General features: G+C 36.0%; 1 protein-coding gene across 2 annotated transcripts in view; it reads right to left on the bottom strand.

Moving 5' to 3' along the window:
- LOC150087841 (spectrin alpha chain-like) overlaps nt 1-24,483 on the bottom strand; it is a 455,664-nt gene that overhangs the window by 385,239 nt on the left and 45,942 nt on the right. For both annotated transcript variants that reach the window (XM_090369231.1, XM_090369232.1), the window contains exons 6-8: nt 19,708-19,812; nt 17,283-17,374; nt 11,737-11,881 (exon numbers count right to left, since the gene is read on the bottom strand). In XM_090369231.1, the coding sequence (XP_090225357.1) occupies nt 11,737-11,881; nt 17,283-17,374; nt 19,708-19,812 (342 nt within the window). The remainder of the gene's footprint in view (nt 1-11,736; nt 11,882-17,282; nt 17,375-19,707; nt 19,813-24,483) is intronic.

Below are 24,483 nucleotides of genomic sequence, written 5' to 3'. Positions count from 1 at the left end.
AGACTGGCCGCAGAAAGGAGTCAATGTGAACGGAGAGTACCTAAACCATTTGCGATTTGCAGATGACATTGTGGTCATAAGCCATGATCCCAAAGAATTAGAGGAAAATCTTAATCAGTTATGCACAGCTAGTAAGGATTTTGGACTAAAGATGAATATGGCTAAAACAAAAGTAATGATGAACAAGTATGCCACAGAAAGGGAAATAATGATTGAAGGAGCAGTAATTGAAAAGGTGGAGTCATATACTTATCTGGGACAAGTTATTAGCTGTAATAATGATAAATGGCTGGAAGTCAAGAGAAGAATAAATTTTGGATGGATAGCATTCAGGAAATATAGTCACATACTGAAGAGCAATATCCCAGTTTGTCTGAAACGTAAAATAATGGACCAATGTATACTCCCCACCATGACTTATGGAATTGAAACTTGGGCACTCACCAAAAGAATGGAAGAGAAGCTGAGAACCACACAGCGAAGAATGGAACGAATCATATTGGGAATAAGACTGTTAGATAAGAAGAGAAACACATGGATTAGGCAACAAACTCAAGTAAAGGACATTCTTATCAAAACTAAAGAACTAAAATGGTCTTGGGCAGGACACATAGCTCGAAGACATGATGACAGATGGACTAAGAAAATAACAGAATGATATCCAAGAGGAGCTAGAAGAAAACCTGGAAGACAAAGGCGGAGATGGATAGATGAAATTCATGAGTTTGTGGGTAGTAAATGGATGTCCAGTGCTCAAAACAGAAGCAACTGGAAAGTTGCTGGAGAGGCCTTCATCCTGCAGTGGATTGAAAATGGCTGATGATGATGATGATGATGATTACCACCATAATCAGGATATAGCATTCTTAATTACCTACAAATATGTGATACTGTTAAGTTCACAAATGTGCTGGTGTTCCAAGAAGTATGGAATCAACAACTCCTTTCAATTTAATTAACACATGTATTTCTAAAAGTTCTTACCTTCTTTTGATAAACGGCACAGGGCAAATTTACTTGAATTATATACTGATTCTTCTATACTAATTGTACAATCCTTTAAACTAAATGCCTGCTTCATCCAACAAATTCTGCTTTGGTAGAAAACTATTTATTCAAAATTAGGAAGAGAATAACAAGTTTAGCTGTATCCTTTAAACAAAGCAACTTTGAAATTTCGTTTTATTTGTTTGTTCAAAAACACTTAACAAATGAATTTGGGTGCTATAAGTTGCTTTTTGGTTACAGTGTCTGTCTAAATCGTTAGTGCCTCTAACACTGTTCCATTGTTGGTTTAAATTCAATAATAAGCATTTTAAACTAGGCAAACTATAAAATAGATTTGATTCTCTTGCCTATTCTTTTAGTTTTAAACTGGAATGAAGTCATTAATCAGACTACTCCTTTTACTTTCAATAACTTGGACCTAACCTATACAGCTACTAAAAACAATAATGTACTTTTCAAACTTAGCATGAACCAACTATTCTCTTTTTTAATTTCTCACTCTTTTTTTTCCCTCTTGATTATTGTGCCAAGTGATAGACAATATCATAGTATGCGTTCACTACTGTTAGGTTTGCTGCATGTGATGGGCAACAACATAAATTTCAACGACGAGACAGTAGAAGTTTGATTGATGAAATCAAATAGGTAACATATTTACAATTGACGATAAACCATTATAGTAAGTAATACAATATATCCCCACTAAGATACCAAAGTCAATAGAGTTCATATGTTCTGACATTAATTTGTGTATCATGATAACAAGTATAGAGGCAAAAACATGATATATAAAAAAAGGGTTATATAGTTTGATCAACAGTAAAAATTCTAGAAGATTAAAACTTTCTGCAATTTCACGAAACACCTGTTTCCTCCAATTTCATCATTTTTCTTTCCAATCTATATTTTGAAACAAGCAGCTAAAAAATAACAAACAGTGAAAGCTAATATGCAACATACAGCTTATATTGTGAAGCAAACCATGAGTTGCCTCCCATGCTTGCACTTCAAATAAATAGCACTGCTCTAAAGAGATGTATATGCTATTAATTCTAAACGTCATTACTCAGATAGACTACTTCAGGGATTACTGTCCCTTCAATGGTAGACACCCTCAGCATAGGAGCTTACAACCAACTATGATAAATTTCCACAATATGATATGAGAGATGTCATAAAGTATAAATGAATTAATCCACATAAATTTAGAGCTAAAGAACTTCAAGCTATGAAAATACTTCTCATATAGCCATGTGGCTTCAAGATGAAAATTATTTCCATATAATTTTCACTAGCCTGAAACTATTCAGTTCTAATTTATAGGAATTTGATTCATTTACACCTATTGGCATTTCTTATATTGTGATAACTTATCATAGCTGGATTATCAGCTCCTAGTTAACCATTGATGAAGGGACAATAATCCCCATAATAGTCTGTCGGAGTAATGATACTCACTGAAAATAAAATAAATAACACTATACTTCTCTTTACATAGAAGTACCATTTATTGGAAGTGTAAAAGTAAGGTAACCTGCGGCTTTCTTCACAATATGAGATGTACGATACACTTTGAAGCAAAATTAACTTTACACTATAATAACTATATAAATAAATACAGAACAATTTTAAAGACACTGAACCCATAAAATTGCATACATCACTGACTTAATTGTTAGATTAAATTATTTTCTCTAAGTAGCTTATAGACCTAGTCAAGTTCCATGGTTTATTTTGAATTTAGATAGGGCGATTTGGAAAGTAAATAATACCTCATGACCGTAGATTAACCGTTCATAACTTGCTGCCATTGTTATATGATACAACATGTGCTAGCATAAGGTTTAACAGAAAACTAGATAGTGAGTATAGTAGTATCAATTAATCAGTAAAATTTATTAATCTTATTAAATTTCATTGTCAACTGAATTGGACTTTAACTAAATAAATATAGCGACCTAGTTATTACAAACGTAACATCATAAATTAATACATATAAGTTGACAGGGAATAAGAAAGTAATATAACGTAACTCGGAGATAATATTCAATACCAAAATACATATATATAGTGTTATAACTGCATTGGGATATAGGTTTAGGGTTATATTTTGTATTGGAATTTTATTGTTGTTTGGTTTTTAGGAGCATTAGCAACTAAGGCCATATTGCAACGGGAATATGCGGTGGTCATTCCCTGACCTTTCCGCATCCTCCGGATTTGGTGGTGACGGGCTCGAACCCCGGTCTAATCAAGAAGCGTGTGCTACACACTGCTGCTCCTTCCCACCTGGCTACGGAGGCGCCTGGAATTTTATTGAACTTGAATATATATCATGACTCAGACCAGAGCAGCAAAGCAAAAGGCTCAAATTAGTGGAAGTGCTGTGGCTCAGGGAAGAACTGAGGGGGGTGGTTGTCCTCTGAATCACAGTCTATTGAAATGCACTGCTTGTTTGATGTTTGTGGAGCAATCAGGAACGGGACATGATATTGCCAAGGGGAATGTCTTTGTGTTTGTGCAATGTAAGGAGTGCGAGGAAATCAGGCGCCAACTCGGCATTGTTATGGGATTATATGAAAACTTGAAGGACAGGGTGGATGCCCTCGAAGGATTTAAATTGAGGGGCCCATCAACCTCTCAGCTGCCCACATCAATGCCAGAGCTTGCACTTCAACATCATGCAACACAGCAGCAAACCCCGAGGCAGAATTCGCTGGTCCCAAAGGAACTAGTTGTTGTAGGTAACTCTATTGTCAGGGAAATGGGAAACATATTGTGCAAAAAGGATAGATGGAACAGGACCAGGGTATGTCTGCAAGGGGCAAAGGTTGATGACGTTGTAGGGCAGATATCATCCTTTAAGCAATATCAATATCACAAAGGGTGATATTGTTGTACACGTTGGCACTAATGATATTAAGAGTAGGAGACCGGCAGTACAAGACAATGCTGAAAAAAAGCCGAGTTAATGTTGAATTTGAAAGTGTCTGCAATTCTACCCAGACACAATAGGAGGGAGTATATGATGAGAGCCTTGTCGATCAATTCAGCCCTGGAGAGATTGTGCAAGGCTCAAGGAGTAGAATTTTTCTAAGCCTGGTCTGTGCTTGTTAACAGAAGAGACTGCTTCTACAGGGATGGGATATACTTAAATAGAAAGGGTGCAAGAATATTTGCTGATGCTATCGAGGCAGAGCTAGGTGGGTCGGAAAACTGCTAGCTTGGGGAGATACACGGACTAATAGATTAACAGTAGCTGCTGGCAGAGGTAAAAGTGATTCTTGCACTACTTCTATTTGAAATGCAATTGAGCAGCAGACTGGAAAGCAAGACAATGGGAAATTCCGGGACTGCTGGGAGTCATAGTGGAACAAGAAAATACATGGGCTGTGTTAGGGTAACTAAGAGTAGAAACAGGTGCATGTATACTTCCATGTACACCAATGCTAGGAGTATAGTTAATAAATTCGATGAGCTTGAAGTGCTAGCCAAGACATCAAAGGCAGATATTGTTGGGATATCAGAGACATGGTGTCACACAGACATAAGCAGTGCAGAACTGGAATTTGGGAAGTACAATGTGTACAGAAAGGATATTTAGGACAGGAAGGGAGGAGGGGTTATGCTGTTAGTTAAGAAACACATAAAATCTAAGGAAGTGCATCCAAGTGATGTGGTGGTGGACAATGCAATGTTGAGTCTGTTTGGTGTGACATAAGCACAGGGAAAGGAAAAATGAGAGTAGGTGTGTGTTATAGGCCTAATGAATCTGATTAGTATAATGAGCAATTGTGCAGCGAAATAGAGTGGGCCAGTAAATTAGAGTGTCTTATAATGGGGGATTTTAATTTCCCAGATATTGACTGGAATTTGTAGGTTGGTCACTCACACACTACCAAGGCTTTTGTGGATTTATTGGATGGATTTATTTTCTACAGCAGCATGTTCAGGAGGCAACTAGAGGGAGTAATAATCTTGATCTGATTATCAGTAATGATTCTTTATGCATCAAGAATCTGCAGATAAAGGAACAACTAGGTGGCAGTGATCACAGTGTGCTGAAGTGGGATTTACTCAGAGAGGTGACTACCATCAAGGGTAAAGGCAACGGTTTTTGCTTTCATAAAGGTGACTAAGGTGGTCTGAGACAGTATTTAAATTCTATACGGTGGAACCAACTGATGATGTTACCAACAACAAATTCAAAATGGGAAATATTCAAAGAATTAATCTTGGAAGCTACTAGGCTTTTCATACCAACAAAGAAATATTGTTCAACATTTAGGCCTAAATGGATGTCAGATGAACTAATTAGACATGTGACAGAGAAGAAAAGTGCACTGGATACATATAAATTAACAAGTGACACAGAAGCCTATGATAGGTATAAGCTGGTCTGTAACCAAATTACAAAGGGGGTTAGGCAGGCGAAGGCAGATTATGAGAAATCTTTGGCAAAGGATGCAAAGAAAAACAGCAGAGTTCTTTATTTATGTAAACTCTAGAAGGAAGGGGATGAATCAGATTGGTCCACTTGATATTGATGGTTCAACTGTTGATGATCCTGCTCAAGTAGCTAACAAACTAAATGAATATTTTGCATCTACATTCACACATGAGGAGTTATTTGGGGAGGGGAATGCCAGAGGTGTATTCAACTCTGGCAGTAAGCTAGATAATGTTGTAATAATTGAGAGTAAAGTGGAGGAGAAATTGTTGAAGATAAACACAAGAAAGGTAACTAGGGTGGATGGAATCTATTCAGTTATATTAAAGGAGGTGGCAAAGGAAGTAAGCAAACTCTTAGCCATAGTTATGAGAGCTTCCCTGGACTCAGGGGAGGTGCCCATGAACTGGAGATATGCAAATATAACCCCAATCCACAAAGGTGGATAAAAAGGGAGACACAGGTAATTACAGAAATGTGTTTGTTTAACTTCCATTCCAGGGAAATTAATGAAGGCAGTGGTTAAAGAAGCATTGCAGGATCATCTAGACAAGACTTCAGTTATAGCTTGGACACAGCATGGGTTTGTTAAGGGGAAGTCTTGTCTGACTAATTTGATTGGATACTATGATGTAGTCACAAAGGAACTGGATGCGAAGAATACCTTTGATATCGTATATTTGGATCTTATAAAAGCCTTTGATACTTTTGCACATGGAAGACTGCTGCAGAAATTGGAGCAGTATAGCACTGGAAGCAAATTGCTGCTATGGATAAAGGGATGGTTGTGTGGGAGAAGACAGAGAGTGTTAATCAATGGACACTGCTCTTCGTGGACTAATGTTATTAGTGGAGTCCCTCAGGGTTCAGTGTTGGGTCCATTGTTGTTTTCTGTATTTATAAATGATACTGATGATGGTATATTAGGCTTAATGTCCAAGTTTGCAGACGATACGAAGGTTGGCAGGGTTGTTAATGACACTAATGACAGTACACTGCTGCAATAGGATCTAGAAAAGTTGAGCAGATGGGCTGAGAGGTGGCAAATGAAGTTTATCATTGATAAATGTTAAGTACATTTGGGGAAACAGCAACCCAGGGCAACGTATCAACTGTGTGGTACTACACTGACAGTGGTAGAGAATGAAAAGGACCTGGGGGTAATTGTGCAGGCAGATATGAAGTTCTCTGAGCAGTGCAGACGAGCTGCAAGAGTAGCTCATGGTGTCTTGTCAATGATATACAGGAATTTTTCTAGCCGGGATAAGGAAGTGATTATCCCCTTGTATAAGGCAATGGTCAGATCAAACCTTGAGTACTGTATACAGGTCTGGAGGCCGCATTTTAAGAAGGATGTAGAGCTGTTGGAACGAGTACAGAGAAGGGCAAAAAGATGGGTGAATGGAACAAAGGGTTGCTCTTACGAAGAAAGGCTTAAGTTTTGCAAATTACAGTATCTGGAGACTAGTCACCGGTGAGGTGATCTGATTGAGGTGTATAAAGCCTTGAATGGTTTGAGCATGCTCAATGCTGATGGGATTCTTCTCTTGCTCAGAATAATTGCCTGAGAGGGCATAAATTCAAATTGAGGAAAGACGGTTGTAGGATAGATGTGCGGAAGTTTGCCTTTAGCCAGCGGGTGGTTGATTGCTGGAACAAACTTCCATCAGTCATAGAAGTTGATAGCTTAAATAGATTCAAGGCAGAACTTGACAAACATTTGGAGTGAGTGGATGGGTGAAATAAGGGGGTTTTTTTTGGCTGATGCTATATAAGCTTGCTTTCTTGCATCATGTGCCTTTGTTAATGCTAATGCTAATCACCAGTTACACTTATAGAAGCAAGAAATGTGGTGACATGTATACCTGTTGTCACAATGAATTATAAGAGACATTGGAAGTGCCCTTCCTTCTGTGCTAAAAACATCCAAAATGTTTTCAGCAATGTGGTGAAGTATGTCCTGTGGAATGTCAGCAGGTAACTCAGTGATGGTGCCTTTCAGTTCTTCAATTGAGTGTGGATTGTTCGCAAATGCCCTCTTAAAGAGACCCCCTCTTCCACAGAAAAACATTTAAGAGAGGTAGAGTATAGCAATTTTGGCAGGCAAAGTCTCTTAGAGATCACATGATTTCCAGCCACAGATCTCATAAAATTTTTCTAATTACCTCCCATGTGGTGGACTCACTTGGTATCACGTGTGTCTTGAAATATTGTCTATATGTGTCAATTTACCAGCTGCAATGCACACAGAAGAATGGCCAATCCTCCATGTTACCAGAAAATATTAAATGGTAGTGACTCCCATCATTGGGTGCAGTATCACCACTTTGCTCATTTGAGGCTTGAAGGGGTGACACCCGTGTTTAATCTCCAGAGCAAAGCAACATCGCCCTCTCCATTACTTCTATCATGTATTATGAGTCATGTCTTTTGAAGTTATGATGGGCAAAATAGCAAGATCCAATCCAATATTCCTTACATCAAGGATGCAGCTTTAAAACCATTTTCACAACCTACAACTGATAGACAACCCACTGGACTGAACCTATTGACAACTCCAGATCTGCTAGTATATAATCATGCTGCCTCTACTCTACCAGGTATTGATTGGAGAGAGTCCAAGTAGTGCATGTAGAGGAAGCTCTGTTGAGATTATGTTATGTCCTTGATGTTATATTCTTACTATACTATACGGATGCCATATTCAAAAATTTCTTTAATTCATACAACAGCATAAGCCTCGGACTTCCTTGCACCATACAGCTAATAATAATAATAATAAATAATAATGTCTGGCACCCTCTACTTTCAACCTTATCTACTCATTGCATCATGAATAGCCAAACAAACAGAAAAAACTTATCTGCGAAAAGACCTAAACTACCAAAAAACTTCTTCGTCCATTTCAAAAATATACAAGATGTACGACCTTAATGAACCTACAATTTGCCAAACCCCACTTGCTTTTTCTGACAATCTCAATTATCAGTTACCTCAACAATCAACCATCTCAGTTACCCTAACTATTGGCTCTATTATTTTTTTTTTTTTTTTTGCTTTTTAAAGGTGGTACTTATGCATATGTCTGCTCTGATATTCCTTGTCAGACACTTACTAATCTGAAATCTCATCTTTTTGACTGTCTCTGGCTAAAATCTCCTTACACCATTATGTCAAATTCATCTATTGCCTCTATCATTCTTCTAACTCTATAAATCACTCCAAACTTTTTAACTCCCTTTCATTGAAACTCAATTTTCTCTAAACTAACTTTCCTAAATGTGGAGTAATTTTTCTCGGTGATTTTATTGTTCATAACTCCAGCTGGCTTTAATTTTCTAGTTACACAAACCCAGCTGGTCAAGAAGCTGAGGCTTTTGTAATTAGTAATTACCTTACACAACTTGCACATTTATCTACCAAAATATCACACAATCCTAACCACACACACACTCAACACTTCTCACTAATGTGCCTTCAAAGTATATACAATGTTAGTAGACCACTAGGTATCCCAGAACAAAACTTGGCGATCTACTCGTTTCCAATAGGGCTTTGCTGTTATGGCTATTCTCAGTCTTGTATCAATTGATATTACAGAAATGTGTAATAGGTTTTAATGGCATGATTTCTATTCCTCTTTTTGTTAGTTGGATTACTGTTTAAAGTCTTCCAGTCCTAGCATTTGTTCACATCTTGTCCATGAAATTATTCTTGTAGGGATGAAATTCTTTATTCTGCATTCCGCCCTAAAATCTCGTACCTTGATTTTCCAACAAATGTGCTAAGGCTGTTCAAGATAAGAATGTAGTATATTGTAATTGGCTTTTATCTAAATCTCCAGCTTCATTTTCTGCCTACACTAAACTCATAATAATTGTAAAACAATTATTAATCAATCCAAACTCAAGTTTGAACAGACTAAGAATAGAAAACTTGATCCTTGCCCAAGTGATTGAGCCCTCTGGTCTCTTGCCAAAGTTACTAGCTGCAACTTCTTTTTAAAACTTGATAGTTCTATTGCATCTTAAGCAAAAGGTAAAGCTGACTTATCCTACTTTTGTTCTAACTCTTGTGGCAATCCTGATAAATCACCTCTTGTCATACCCAATACTTCCAACTCAATATCTTCAGTGGTTTCTCAACAGATGGATGTTATTAGAATTCTTAACAAATTTGATGCTAAGAAAGTTCCAGGTTTCTTGGCACCAAAATTGTAAGAAAGTGTAATAAGGTGACAGAACAGTTTGGTCCTTTCTATGTCACCTTTTTAAACTTTCTTATTCACTGGTATTTTTTCTTCTGCTTAGAAATTTGCTCACACCCAGCCAGTTCTTAAAAAAAAAGGTGATAAATCCTCACTTCCAATTAATATCCCCCTTACACCTACCTTTATGAAAACCTTAATTTTAATCCTTCTAAACTCCAATTCCAGTTTTATTTCTCACAAAAAAAAGTTATTGTCTAATATGTGGTGTGTGTTTTGGTTTGGTTTTTTTTTTTTTTTAGGAGCATTAGCAACTAAGGCCATATTGCTCCGGGATATGCGGTGGTCATTCCCTGACCTTTCCGCACCTCCGTATTTGGTGGTGACGGGCTCGAACCCCGGTCTAATCAAGAAGTGTGTGCTACGTACTGCTGCTCCTTCCCACCTGGCTACGGAGGCGCCGGTGTGTGTGTGTGTGTGTGTGTGTGTGTGTGTGTGTGTGTGTGTGTGTGTGTGTGTGTGTGTGTGTGTGTGTGTGTGTGTGTGTGTGTAAAGTTGTTATCACATTTGGAACCTCTCTTTTCACAGTAATAAAAAGAGCTACTCTAAAAAGTGATAAAACAGTAATGCTTTTCATGAGTTTGTAAGAGTTGTTTAAGATAACATATTATTTGCATGCAGATACACAATACTAGGTTTAGAGAAGGAATAAAAGCTAACTAGCTAACAGAAGCCAAATAATTAAAATATGCCATCTGATTTAACTTCCTATTAACATGTCAGCAGCGGCAATTCCAGGTGGAAGCTAAAAGGGCTATAGTTCCCCCCATGATCAAAATGTAGATTTTTTTATTGCTGCATGATGATTAAAGCTTAATGATTTCCTGGAACATAGCTTTAGCTCCCTTAACAGTCTTATCCCCCCCCCCTTTAGAAAATCCTTAGACTGTCACTGTAAGTGTTTTCAAACTGTGGATTAAAAGGAACTTAGAAAGGGGGAAATGTCACACTTTTTTTTTTCATTTTGTGATCTCTCTCTTAATTGTTCAATTTCATTATTTTTTGTTTATTTCCAAATAAAAAGTTTTCTTTTATAAAGTTATAAGATTCTAGCATGGTTTTATTTGATATGTAAATTAAAATTTAATTATTAAAAGAAAGTGGTACATTTATTCCTTGCCTAACTCTAACCCAAATGAAATCATTAGCTATAAATCTAATTGATAAATGAATGTGTAACCCTCCCCCAAGATTATTCACAGAGGGGTCACACATTCATTTATAATTTTAGGGGAAACCACAATATTGAACAGTTTGAGAATCCTTAATATAAATTATATAGTTTAGAAAATAAAAGCAAAAAATTTAATGCTGTTTATTTGCAAAGTTTTTTATTGTACAAGGATTTTTGTACGCTTCAGTTGTTTCATTTCAGTTAATTTAAAAAAAGAAAACGATATAATCTTTGTGGATTACCAAATGATTTCCAGCAAGGATTCAAATTTAAATATGTATAGTTCATAATATACATAATAAATTATGTTTTACAATGAATCCACACTCAGTTTGCAATACAAAGGAGGGAAGCACTTTATTTACTATTTGCTCTTTAATAATTGGCCTCTTTGGAAAATTTATTTTACAAGTATACTGGTATATTTCAATAGGAATTAAAAATTTTAAAGCATCTAAAATTTAGAGAGCAATCTTTTTTTAACAATTGGAAGTGACACTAAACCCATTCAATTTTTTTGAACTTTCCATGCAGAGTTTGGATATTTTGTAAATATTGGTCAATGAAAGTGTATTGCAGCCTATATTTTACTGGCTGTTTTACTTAAAGAATAACTGAAAGTTTTAACTGGTATCTTATCTTTTTTAATTAAAATTTGTGCTGAAGCAAAGTCTGACAAGGAAAATTAGTTTTTCTCATCTGTGTAGGATTGAAATCACAGAAAAAGCTAAAAACATTAAATTTAATATACATATTAATTTCTAATCTGGATATCATCTGGTAGTGCAACCTATATAAATAAGACAGCATGTACATAAGATGAAGAAATCACGTTACCTTATCTTCTAAAGCAGCAAGATCTCTTTCAATGCCTTCATGTTTACGCTGAAGGGTTTGAACACTAACAAGATCACGCCCATAATCATCAGAAGACAGTACTACATCCTTTTCTATAACCCAAGAAATTGTTTCATCAGCATCCCTAAAATTAAATATTCTGTGTTAAATCTTATTATTACAACAATTTTTAATTTCTGAAATTATTTTTCCAAGATACCAAAAGTTTATTCCAAGTTGAGAATATATAAACAGGACAATTCAAGAGCCTCAAAATTTTGTCAGCCTCTAAATTCGGGTATTTTGTGTTTAGTAAAACATAAGCATTAAACGAAAGTCATGTCTTGAAGTTTTATTGGTACTTTTTTCAATTAAAGGTGAATCTTTCAATTTGTGGTGTGAGAATCTATAAGTCTAATCTGCACGGCATGCAAAATATTTGCTACTAGAAGATTTGAGCACAGAAAATGGTACACATGCAGCAAGATTTAGATATGATTAGACCCTTAAGCCAAAGAATATGAATATCTCAAAAATTATAGATTTTTATTCTTGCAAAAAGAATGGTGAAGCCCCTCAGACAGTAACACCCAAAGCTATGGCTTATGCCTAAACCAATGCTAGAGTAGCTTTTCTAATTTTGGTGAAAGATTGCTAGTAGTTATATACTCTTCACAGTTTTCCCACAAGTTTACTTTTCTTCTGGATTTTAGTCAGGTTTGATTTTTTTTTGTTGTTGTTTTTTTTAATATGTTTCAAAGTGTGCAAATACATGTATACTTTATATTTTATTTATTAATATGGAGTTAAAAGACACCAGGTGGCTCTGTTCACATTTAGCACAAATAATATTAATCATGTGCTCAGTAAACACTTTCAGTTTCTGTTTTGGGCAGCAGCAGTAGTTTGAACAGGTTTTATGTGATCTGTTCAGTAAATAGTTAATCCTTTTAATTATTTGCTTTAAAATTATTTATGGAAATGGGCAACTTGACTGGATTTCTTTTCTGTGACTATTATTTTCTTAAAATATATTGAGCATCCTACTATGAGGATTAAAAAATTCCCCCATTTATCATGTTCTCATCATCAGTTTATGTGTAATTAACATGTGAAATTCCGCCAAAACACCAGACAGCTGTAGCTTCCTAAATATAGACAAACTCTTACCACAATAGTTTCTGAAGTGATTTTTATAGCTTCTGCAAAGTAATTAAATGCATGGCAGTGCCATCATCTTTACAACTATTTCAGTGAAAAGCTGCATGGGACTTGATAGGTTCTGACATCACTGTAAGGTTTTGAATTACATGTTCAGCTATAGGTGAAAGTAGCAGTAGTAGTAATAGAGGCACATAATGCAAAAAAGCAAGCATATGAGCTTATGCAGCATCATTCAAAAAAAAAAAAAAAAAAAATTTCACACAACCATTTCCTCTAAAAATTTGTCCAGTTCCTCCTTGATTTTATTTAAGCTATCAACTTCCACGACAGATGGAAGTTTGTTCCAGTAATTAACCACCTGCTGGCTAAAGGAACTCCACACATCTATTCTACAAATATCTTTCCTCAATTTGAATTTATGCCCCCTCAGGTTTGTAATCTGAGTAAACAGAAGAATCTCATTAAGATTCAGCATGCTCAACCCATGCAAGGCCTTATACACCTCAGTAGGTGGTAGATGACTTTCATCAACCGGTGAAATACCACCACTTTGCTTATTGGAGGCTTGAAGTGGTGAAACCCATGTTTAGTCTCTAGAGCAAAGTTTCCGGCAACCCCCTCCCCCCATACTTCTCCATCAACCCATGCATGGTACTAAGTACTATAGGTTTTGATACCTTTCGTGTTTGGGGTTTTCGTAAAAAAAAAAAAAAAAAAAATCAGATCACCTTGCAGGTGCCTAGTCTCCAGCCACTGAAATTTGCAGAACTTAAGCCTTTCTTGGTAAGAGGACCCCTTCATTCCGTTCACCAATCTTGTTGCCCTTCTCTGTACATGCTCAAGCAATGCTACATCCTTCCTAAAATGAGGCCTCCAGACCTGTACACAGTACTCAAGGCATGGCCTGACCATTGCCTTATACAAAGGGACAATCACCTCCTTTTCCCTATTAGCAAAATTCTTGTATATCACTGACAATACCTCATTACCTGCTCTGGCAGCCTGTCTGCATTGCTCAGAAAACTTCATATCTGACTGCACAAACACTCCCAGGTCTTTTTCATTTTCTACCACCCTAAGTGTAATACCACACAGTTGGTACATTCCTCTGGAGTTACTTCTACCCATATGCAGTACTTTGCATTTGTCAATATTAAACTTCAATTGCCACTTCTCAGCCCATCTACCCAAAATTTCTAGTTCCTATTGCAGTAGCACACTAGCATTACTGTCATTAACAACCATGCCAACCTTTGTATCATCTACAAATTTCGGCACTAAGCCTGATATACCTTCATAAATATCATTGATAAATATACAAAACAGTGGAACCAACACCTGTGGAACTCCACTAATAACATTAGTCCACAAAGAGCAGCGTCCATTGATTACCACTCTCTGTCTTCTCCCACTCAACCATCCTTTTATCCATTGTAACAATTTCCCTTAATACCACACTGCTCGAATTTATACAGTAATCTTCCATGTGCAACAGTGTCAACAGCTTTCTTGAAATCCAAGAATATGATATCAAAATTATTTTTTGCATCTAGTTCCTTTGTAACCATGTCATACATCAATGAGCCAAAACATTATGAACTGTGAGTCATTATGCAAATTTAAGTAACTGCAGGTGAACTACAGTGCGTGCATGGGTCGGGACACAATACAAAAAACACCTGATACTGAGCTCCGTTAATCAGTGTTACTCTTGCTCTTCAGATGGAAAAGGCAGTGGACTTAAGCAAGTTTGACAAAGGCCAAATTGTAATGGCCAGATGACTGGGTCAGAAAATATCCGACACGGCTCAGCTGGTGGAGTGCTTACGGTCAGCTGTGGTTAGTATCTACCAAAAGTGGTAGGAGGAGGGGGAACCCACGAACCGCTGGTGAGGTGTTCGACAACCATGGCTCATCGATGCTCGAGGTGAGCGAAGGCGCTCCTGGATGGTACATGGCAACAGAACAGCGACTGTGGCGCAACTCACCGGTGATTGGAATGCTGGTGACGGGAGTAATGTGTCACAACACACAGTACATTGAACCCTACTAAAAATGGGGCTGCATAGCCACAGGCCGCTCTGAGTGCCCATGCTAATCACGGTTCACCGGCAACAGTGCCTACAATGGGCAAGCGAGAATCGAAACTGGACCTTCAGTAATTGGAAGAAGGTCGTCTGGTCCAATGAATCACGTTTCCTATTGCACCATGTGGATGGCCGGATACGTGTAGGTCTTCTTTTTTTTTTTTTTTTTTGTTAGTTGTTGGTGCATCGTCTTTTGTGGCCATATTGCACCTCCCAAGGTTTTTGCATTTTCTACTCTGATCCTCCAAGCCTGAAGCAGGATTAGAACCCACGACCTTTGGATTACGTGTACGTCATTTATCTGAGGAAGTGATGGCACCTGGATGCACCATGGGATGAAAACAAGCCAGTGGCGGCGGTGTCATGCTTTGGGCAATGTTCTGCTGGGATACCCTGGGTTCAGTCATCCCTGTGTCGGGCACTCTGATGTCTACCACCTACCTAAACATCATTGCTGACCAGGTACACCCTTTCATGGCAACGGTCTTCCCCTCTGGCAGTGCCGTCTTTCAGCAGGATAATGCACCATGCCACACTGCCCGGATTGTTCGAGACTGGTTCGTGGAACATGAGGAAGACTTCCAGGTATTGCCCTGGCCTCCAAATTCCCCAGACATCAATCCCATCGAGCATCTGTGGTTTGTGTTGGAAAAGAAACTCTGATCAGCAGCGTCTCAACCATGGCCCTTACGAAGTTAAAGGATTTGCTGGTTATGTGTTGGTAACAGATACCACAAGACACATTTGGAAATCTTTTAGCGTCCATGCCTCACTGGGTACGAGCTGTTTTGGCTGCACGTGGAGGACCAACATCATATTAGGTAGGTGGTCATAATGTTTTGGCTCATCGGTGTAGTATCCAATCAAATTTGTCATACAAGACTTTCCCTTAACAAACCCATGCTATGTCTGAATTATTGCTGCAGTCTTGTCTAGATGATCCTGTAATGCATCTTTAATCAGTGACTCCATTATTTTACCTGGAACAAGTTAAACTAACTGCTCTGTAATTACTCGTGTCACCCTTCGATCCCCCTTTGTGAACTGGGGATACATTGGCACATGGGGATCTCCTCTGAGTCCAAGGATGCCTCCAGTTTTCTCTCAGTTATTTCACAAAATCATTAAGCACCCTGTTACAGTTTGATAAACTTCTAGCATTTTCTTCCCTTAATAACTCCTCGTGTGTGAATGTAGAGGCAAAATACTCATTCAGTTTTTCAGCTATCTGAGCAGGATCATCAACAGTCGAACCACCAATATCAAGTGGACCAATCTGATTCATCCCCTTTCTTTTAGAATTCATATACGTAAAGAAGTCCTTGCTGTTTTTCTTAGCATCCTTTTCCACAGATTTCTCTTAATCTGCCTTCTCTTGCCTAATCTCCTTTGTGACTATTACAGAATAGCTTATAAGTTACTTGCTTTTCCTCTCCCACTAGTCATATAAACATCTACAGTATAAAATGAATTGTTTTTGAAATGTATTATTGTTTTTTGTTTTCTTATTATATAATAATAACAATAATTGTTTATTATTGTTATTATTGTCACTACTCTGTGGGAAACGACATGCATAACTTATAAATTTGGCAAGCTGTGAAATGTACCAAATTTGAAATAAATTTTGAAAAAATTTGAAAATGGAAGTGAATAATAGAATTTTAAAAGTATTTTTATGCATAATAAGTGAAATAAATGCACATGCACATGTGAAATTTAATGCTCCAGTCTTTTAAACTGGAAAATGGATGGAACTAATAGACTGATATTTTACATCAAATTTTTAAAAAAATTTTAAGTAGAATTAATTTTTTTAAAATAAAAAGTTAAAAAATACAGCATTATTTAAATACTTAATTTTTTATTTAAAAATAAAACTTGACATACAATAAATATTGCAATACATTCAGAAAAGATGAAGTACTGGTATTCTCCAAGCAGAATTCAAAAAATCCAAAAAAATTTTTTTTGGAAATTAAAAAGAATTTTATGTACCTGTCAGGTGCATCACAACCACTGTTTTCTACAATTTGGGGTGCCACTATCACCACAGTGTTGAAAGGAAAATGAAAGCAATATCAAAACTACTCCAGGTTCATTCCATGAATTGTATCAACTGGCATACAAATAACTACTAAGTAGTTTGTCCCACGGGTCTACTACTCAAGGGTAGTTGTTCCAACAGACAAATGAAACAACTACATGAATTATCATTGCAAAATATTTCAAAAATTTATACAACACTGATATAATAAATCGGGCATTTATTAGCTTACTAGTAATAATATTTACCTATTGAATCGCTGAATTTCATGTGCACCAAACAGCTTTTCTTGTTTCAATAATGTCAATGCTTTCAGCCTCTGCCATGCATCATTCAGTTCCTGAAAGGAAAAATAACAAAAACAGAGTGCTTATTCAATGTGTTTCACTATGAAACTTCCCTATTTTTTTTCTTTTGTTTTTTTCAAAACAATTTCTTTATAATTTAATATATTAATGGATGCCACTCCTCATCCTATTTTTTATGCCATTCTCTTCCAAGTAAGCTGACCTCCACTGACAGCAAAAAGCTCTCAGTGGAAGTCAGTTTATGCTCATTTCAAAAATGATTTCATTACCCATTGACTTAAAATTACTAATTTGATTTTTAATTTAAATAGCATCACCAAAGATGCAAATCAACTACTTGATTAAAAAACTGGTGACATAGCAGTGAATAACAGAGTCCAAACAAGTAGCCATGTGGTGTTTATAGAAGGATATTTCTGATTAAATATAAAATAAAATTTATGACTGTATTTGAACCCCTAGTACTAGGGATATGCTTTTATTAATTTGCTGCAATGGGCCAATGCAGTCGAGTAACAGGGGTTAAAATGCACTTAATAACTAAAATACACTTTGGCAGAAAGTTCTTAACTAAGACTACCTGCCACCATCTGCTGAAAGGCCAGGAAATCTCAAAACAGGCAATGTCTTGGTTTTTATTTCAATAGCAAATTCACCTTTTTGGTGACATTATTCAAAGTAAAAATGATATTAGTAGTCTTAAGCTAACTCATATATAACAAAGGCATTTCTGAAATAGAGCTAGATTTAATTGCCGCTTTGATCTTTTATTTATAGAAGGGCTGGTCAATAAATAATTCCTCTTTATCCATAAAAGTATAAAGCCAACAGATACAAATGTGAAATATGTGAAATTTATATAATTTATTAAACAAACACTGGGAAGCATGTATACATTATTCTGTGTATCTACCTTGTTTACTTTATTTCTGCCAACATTATTTGCAACTCACATATGCACTGTGGTAAAAGGATGGACTCTGCTGATGAAGCCAGCTTGTCACTGTCCTTTTCAGCTTCTCATCAATCAAAAAGTGTTTTCCATGAAAATATCTCTTCATGACCAATTGAAAAAATCAGATGGAGCCAAGTCCAGACAATATGCAGGATGAAGAAAAACACTCCATTGAAGACCAAAAACAACTAGTTCTTCAATTTTCATCTGAATCATATAGGCAATGTGTGGCCTGGCATTATTAAGCTTATCAAGTATTTGGCAATCTTTCCTTATTTACAGAAATTTATCTAAAAAAATCAACCGAAACTGGGGCTTCTCTGTCCCAAAATACTGTGACCATAATTTTCTGTGATGGCCTGGCAATGCAATTCAAGGTTTATTCTTCGCTGTAGATGCCAGATGTGTCCATTCCATAAACTAGCATTTAGAATAAGGGTATAATGAAAGATCTAGATTTCAACTGTTATCAGGCCTTAAAAAAAAATTGAAAGTTATTGCCGGGTAGGAGATCTCGACAGATCTCCTACCTGGCAAATTTCACTTCTTTTGTTAACAGCTTTGGTACCCATTTGCAGCATATTTTTCCTTTAATCTAATGTGATTAAAATATCTATAATACACTTCTCTTTGAACAACCTAGTGCTTGCATCATTGCACATGTGGTTATTGCTCTGTCTTTTTGAATTATTTCACCTAAAATCATGATGTTTTCTTCAATGCACACAGACTTTGGCCTTCTGAACCTCAGCTGCTCACAAATAATAATAATAATATGATCTTTACTTGTAAGGTGCAAAGATACATGCAGGTACCCAGACATTACAATATCCTTCATGGCACTAAGCCAGGTGTTAACAAATGTGAGTGACTCCTCCTCCTTATATCAATTGTATCTTTTTGGTATGCTCTCCTCAATTTTTCATGAATCCAGACAACTGAGTCTTCTCATGACTTGGAAAAACTCTATCACTGACCACTAGTGGAAATGGATACCAGTTTGACTGTTCATAACTTCATATCTAATAGACAGAAACTTTTATTTTATTTACATTTATAATATCTATACTAGCAGTATATAAAACTTCATGATACCAAGCATGATAAAAAACTTTGTCACCCAACAGGCATTACTTGTGGATCGATCATAGCTTTATTACATGTACAGAGTATTGTAACCTGACTGGGTGAAGCATACAAATTATGGAATACCTGTAATGCCTCACATATAAACTCATTAAATTTTCTGAACTTGGAGAGCTTCTGTAAACTAGCCATGCCCAAATATGATAAACAGAGTGAAAAGAAGAAACTAAACCTATTCTCAAATACAAGATTAAAATATGCACAATTAAGGATCCAGCCATTTATATTAATAAAAGATAAATTTAATTATGCAGAATTACATACTTCTTTTTTCTTTAGAATAATTTCTTTCTCTGGATGCCCTTCCATCATTAATTTGTCTGCTTGTTCATTTACCTCTTGAATACGAAACTCTTGGCTAGTCATATCCTATGAAATAAAGGTTTTTATTATGGAAAGAAAATTTGTTTATGTTCAAATCTTAGAATTTTAACGAAAACAGGAAAACTTATACATTTAAAAATATACCAGAACTACATAAGTTTGAATTTTAGTATTTTCCAGTATGGTATTCACTTCTGATTTGCATCATTAATTATTTTTTAATTGGAAAAGTATAATCATAAAAAAAAATTCTTTACAAGAGCACCATATTTGTCAAAAAAGTGCCTTTTCACTACTCTAAGAATCAGCCATAAAGATAGTAACAAAATATTTTGGGAGTAACAAGACTGTTGTTTCTCATAATGTTTTTCAATCTTAATATACAATATAAAAAAGAAATACTGTACAATGCTTAGACTTAAATAGAGGCCAGACAATCTAGTGAGACATTTGGAGGAGGAGAAAAATCGCATAGCATGCATATAAATTATCAGGTGATACAGAAGCATAGGGTAGACATAAACTAGGTCTGCAATCAAGTCACAAAGGAGGTTAGGCAAACCAAAACAGATGAAAAATCTTTGGCAAAGGATGCAAAGAAAAACAGCAAAGTCCTCTTCACTTATGTAAACACTAGATGGAAGGGAATAAATCAGATTGGTAAACTTGATACCAATGGTTTAACTATTGATGATCCTGCTCAGGTTTCTCAGGAATTCTTTAAAAAAGTGGTTCCAGAATTTTATCAAACTCTAACAGGGAGAAAAATGATTTTTCAATAACTGAGAGGAAAGTGTAACAGAAATTGTCAAAGTTAAACATAAAGAGGCACCTGGGGTGGATGGGATCTATCCAATTATATTAAGGGAGGCAGCAAAGGAGGTAGGTAAGCAAACCCTTAGCTATAATTATGAGGCATCTTTGAATTTAGGGAAAGTCCCTTTGGACTGTAGATGTGTGAATGTATCCCCAATTCATAAAGGAAGATCAAAGGATGACATGAGTAATTACAGACCTGTTAGCCTAACTTCTGTTCCAGGGAAAATCATGGAGTCACTGGTTATAGAAGTGATGCAGGACCATCTACACAGAAGTGCAGTTATACTTCAGTCACAGCATGGGTTTGTTAATGGGGGATCTTGTTTGACCAATTTGATTGGATACTATGAGGCAGTGACAAAGGAACTGAATGCAAAAAATAATTTTTATATCGTATACTTGGATTTCATGGTAGCTTTTGATACTGTTGCACACAAAAGATTGCTGTACAAATTGGAGCAGTGTGGCATTAAGGGCAAGTTAAGGCTATGGATAAAGGGATAGCTGAGTGGGAGAAGACAGAGAGTAGCTATCAATGGACACTGGTCTTCATGAACTAATGTCATTAATAAAGTTCCACAGAGTTTGGTGCTGGGCCCATTGTTGTTTTCAATATTTATTAATGATACTGATGAAGGTATATCAAGCTTAATCTCTAAATTTGCAGTGATACAAAGGTTGGCAGGGTGGTTAAAAACAGTAATGAAGATATGCTGCTGCAAGACATATAAAAATTAGGCAGATGGCTGAAAAATGGCAATTGATGTTTAACATTGACAAATGCAAGGTACTGCATATGGATAGAGTAATTGCAGAGTATTGTACCAACTGTGTGGTACCACACTCTGGGTAGTGTAAAAATGAAAAGGACTGGGGTAACTGTGTAGTCAGATATGAAGTTCTCTGAGCAGTGCGGGTGCCAGGACAGCTCACAGGATGTTTTCAATGATATATAGAAATATTTCTAGCAAGGATAGGGAGGTGATTATCTTATTGTATAAGGCAATGGTCAGGCCACAATTTGAGTACTGCATACAGGTCTGGAGACCTCATTTTCTGAAGGATATAGAGTTGCTGGAATGGGTACAGAGAAGGGCAATGAGATTGGTGAGGGGAACAAAAAAAGGGGGTGCTCTTGCCTAGAAATGCCTCAGTTCTGCAAATTGCAGCATCTAGAGACTAGATACCTGTGAGTTGATCTTATTGAGGTGTTTAAGGCTTTGAATGGCATGAAAAAACTCTATACTGATGAGATTCTTCCTTTCACTCAAGTCTATGCACATGAGAGGACATAAATTCAAATTGAGGAAAGATGATTGCAGAACAGACCTGCGGAAGTTTTCCTTCAGAAAAAAAAAAGGCGGCTGATTGCTAGAACAAGCTTCCATCTCTTGTTGTGGAAGTGGATAGTTTGAATAAATTCAAAGAAGAACCTAGACAAAAACTATTGGAGGGGATAAATAGGTGAAATTGGAATTTTTTTGCTGATGTGTATAAACTTGCTTCCTTACATCATTTGCCACTGCTAATATTCAATAATGTCAAATTATGAATAAACTTTTATTTAGAGAAACCCATTTTTTAACTATTTCTTGCCTATCCCCCCAAAAAAAACACTGATTGGTGTATAAAATTCAGATTCACCAATTTTGATATGAATTTGGCATACTCAGAGGATTAAAGAAAGAAAACTATCTTATAGATTTCAAACGTATTTAAATCACATCTGCTGGAATGAAGCAATTTTATGTTTCTCTCCGTGGGATTTTTCTCTGTAACTACAAGATCCGAATTAGATGTACTAGAGAAACAATCCTTAATTAAATTATATGGACTAAATTAGAATTAGATTCACTCTGGAACAATCCTTAATTAAATTCAAATTAAGCTCAAGTTCAAATTTAATTTTCTTTATTGACAAAAATATAAATAAACTGTGCATATAACTACAGAATTTTTTATTCTTATGTTTCATCAAAATATCTGAAAGTTTCATAATAAAAAAAAAAAAAATTTCCCATATAACTCCATTCCTGTCAAGATGATCCTGCTTCTGATAAATGCCTCTTTAATCACTCCATTATTTTTCCTGAAACAGAAGTCAAGCTTACAAGTCTGTAATTACTCATTTCATCCTTTTATTCTCCTGCACCTTGTCAATAGATGCATATATTTTCACATTTCTGATATGGAATCCCCCCCCCCAAACCCAACAATGCTCTCATAATTATGCTCAAAGGTTTCCTTACCACCTTTGCTGCTTCTTTTAATATGACTGGATAAATTCCATCAGCCCGAGGTGCCTCATTGACTTTTAGCATCAATAAGTCTCTCCCACTTTCTTCTCTGTGCCTCCGTAGCCAGGTGGGAAGGAGCAGCAGTGCGTAGCGCACGCTTCTTGATTAGACCGGGGTTCGAGCCCGTCACCACCAAATACGGAGGATGTGGAAAGGTCAGGGAATAACCACCGCATATCCCGGAGAAATATGGCCTTAGTTGCTAATGCTCCTAAAAACCAAACAAACAAACAACAACTTTCTTCTCAGTTATCACAAAATCATACTTCTGGGATTCCCATCCCTAAAATTTCTTCACTCATGAAAATAGATGACAAAAATATTTAAGTTGTCAGCAACTTGAACCTGCCCCCATTTTAGGCACATTAGCGTATATGCATAAGTGCCTATTGTTTTTGCTATCCATCCGCATGTAATAACTGAACTCCTAGTATACAAATTTTCAGGAAGTTTTATATTTGGTTCACTTAGAAAGATTTGTCAAGCCATTCCAAATTTCATTAAAATTAGACAAATAGAAATCCAGTATCTTAGCTTTAGACAGTCCTTGCACACTTTGTGTGTATTGTTATGAAAGATTCATGAAAATGTTTTACTTATGAAGTGTTTTACTTATATATATATATATATAAATGGGTATTCAATTTAACCCCTTAAAGGTAATGTTTAAAGAGTTACATATGAAAAGAAGTATACAGTTGATGAAATGGTTTCAGTGAATGCAAGATTAATAAATCAGGTAAGACATATGCACCTAAAAGTGCAAAGTAGCATTAAAGGATGCAAGAGTATATATAAGTTGTATTAATATATTGAATTAAGTATGCATAAATGGATGTGAAAGTTACACAAAGTGCCAGTAACCAGAAGGGTGAGGAAAGTAGAAAAAGAAGTGTAGTAGATTTGTGAAAGGTTAAAGAATGTAAATTATGGGCTGAGCAGCCGGCATTCCACCCCCCTCTCTCTCTCTCATGTTTTTGCAACAAGAAAAATACTGACTGCTACTAAATTTTCAACATATATTCTGTTTGCCCCTGGGATGGTTCTAGGTTCAATTTACTATATGGCATTCATAGCATACCCTCCCCAGTTTCCCCACAGAAATATTATTATAAATTTGGAACAGGAGCTCTGATCTATTTCAAGATTTCAATGCTTACTTAGAATATTTTAGGAATCTTTAACAAATTTAATGACAATAGATTGACTTATTTTGTTATAAATCGTGAAATATTACTATTTGTTAATACACCTGAAATATAATGCACACATACGTTAATTAAACTTGTTCTATGTTGTACATAAAAGGCAAAAATATGAAGATACACAATCTCAATATATTACAGACTTTTTCGACAGTATCATAAAAATATCACCAAAGAGGGTTAAAAAAAAACTACAGAATAAGCAACTTGCAGTGTCCTAATACAAATTATATTTTTGACAGGGAAAAGTTTTTGAAACACAATATTAGATTGCCTATTAAACAAAAAAACAGCAATGAATCAAATACAATAAATGGTGCATAACCATAAGTGAGACTAATTTTGTAATAAGCACATCATTATTAGTAGATTTCAGTGAACTGTGTTTCATCAAT

The sequence above is a fragment of the Mastigoproctus giganteus genome, chromosome 3 (genome assembly GCF_048544385.1).
Source record: "Mastigoproctus giganteus isolate SK-2022 chromosome 3, ASM4854438v1, whole genome shotgun sequence".
In the NCBI taxonomy this organism is placed as follows: Eukaryota; Metazoa; Arthropoda; class Arachnida; order Uropygi; family Thelyphonidae; genus Mastigoproctus; species Mastigoproctus giganteus.
The sequence above is the reverse complement of the archived record's forward strand: the minus strand, read 5'-3'. Positions and strand labels throughout refer to the sequence as shown.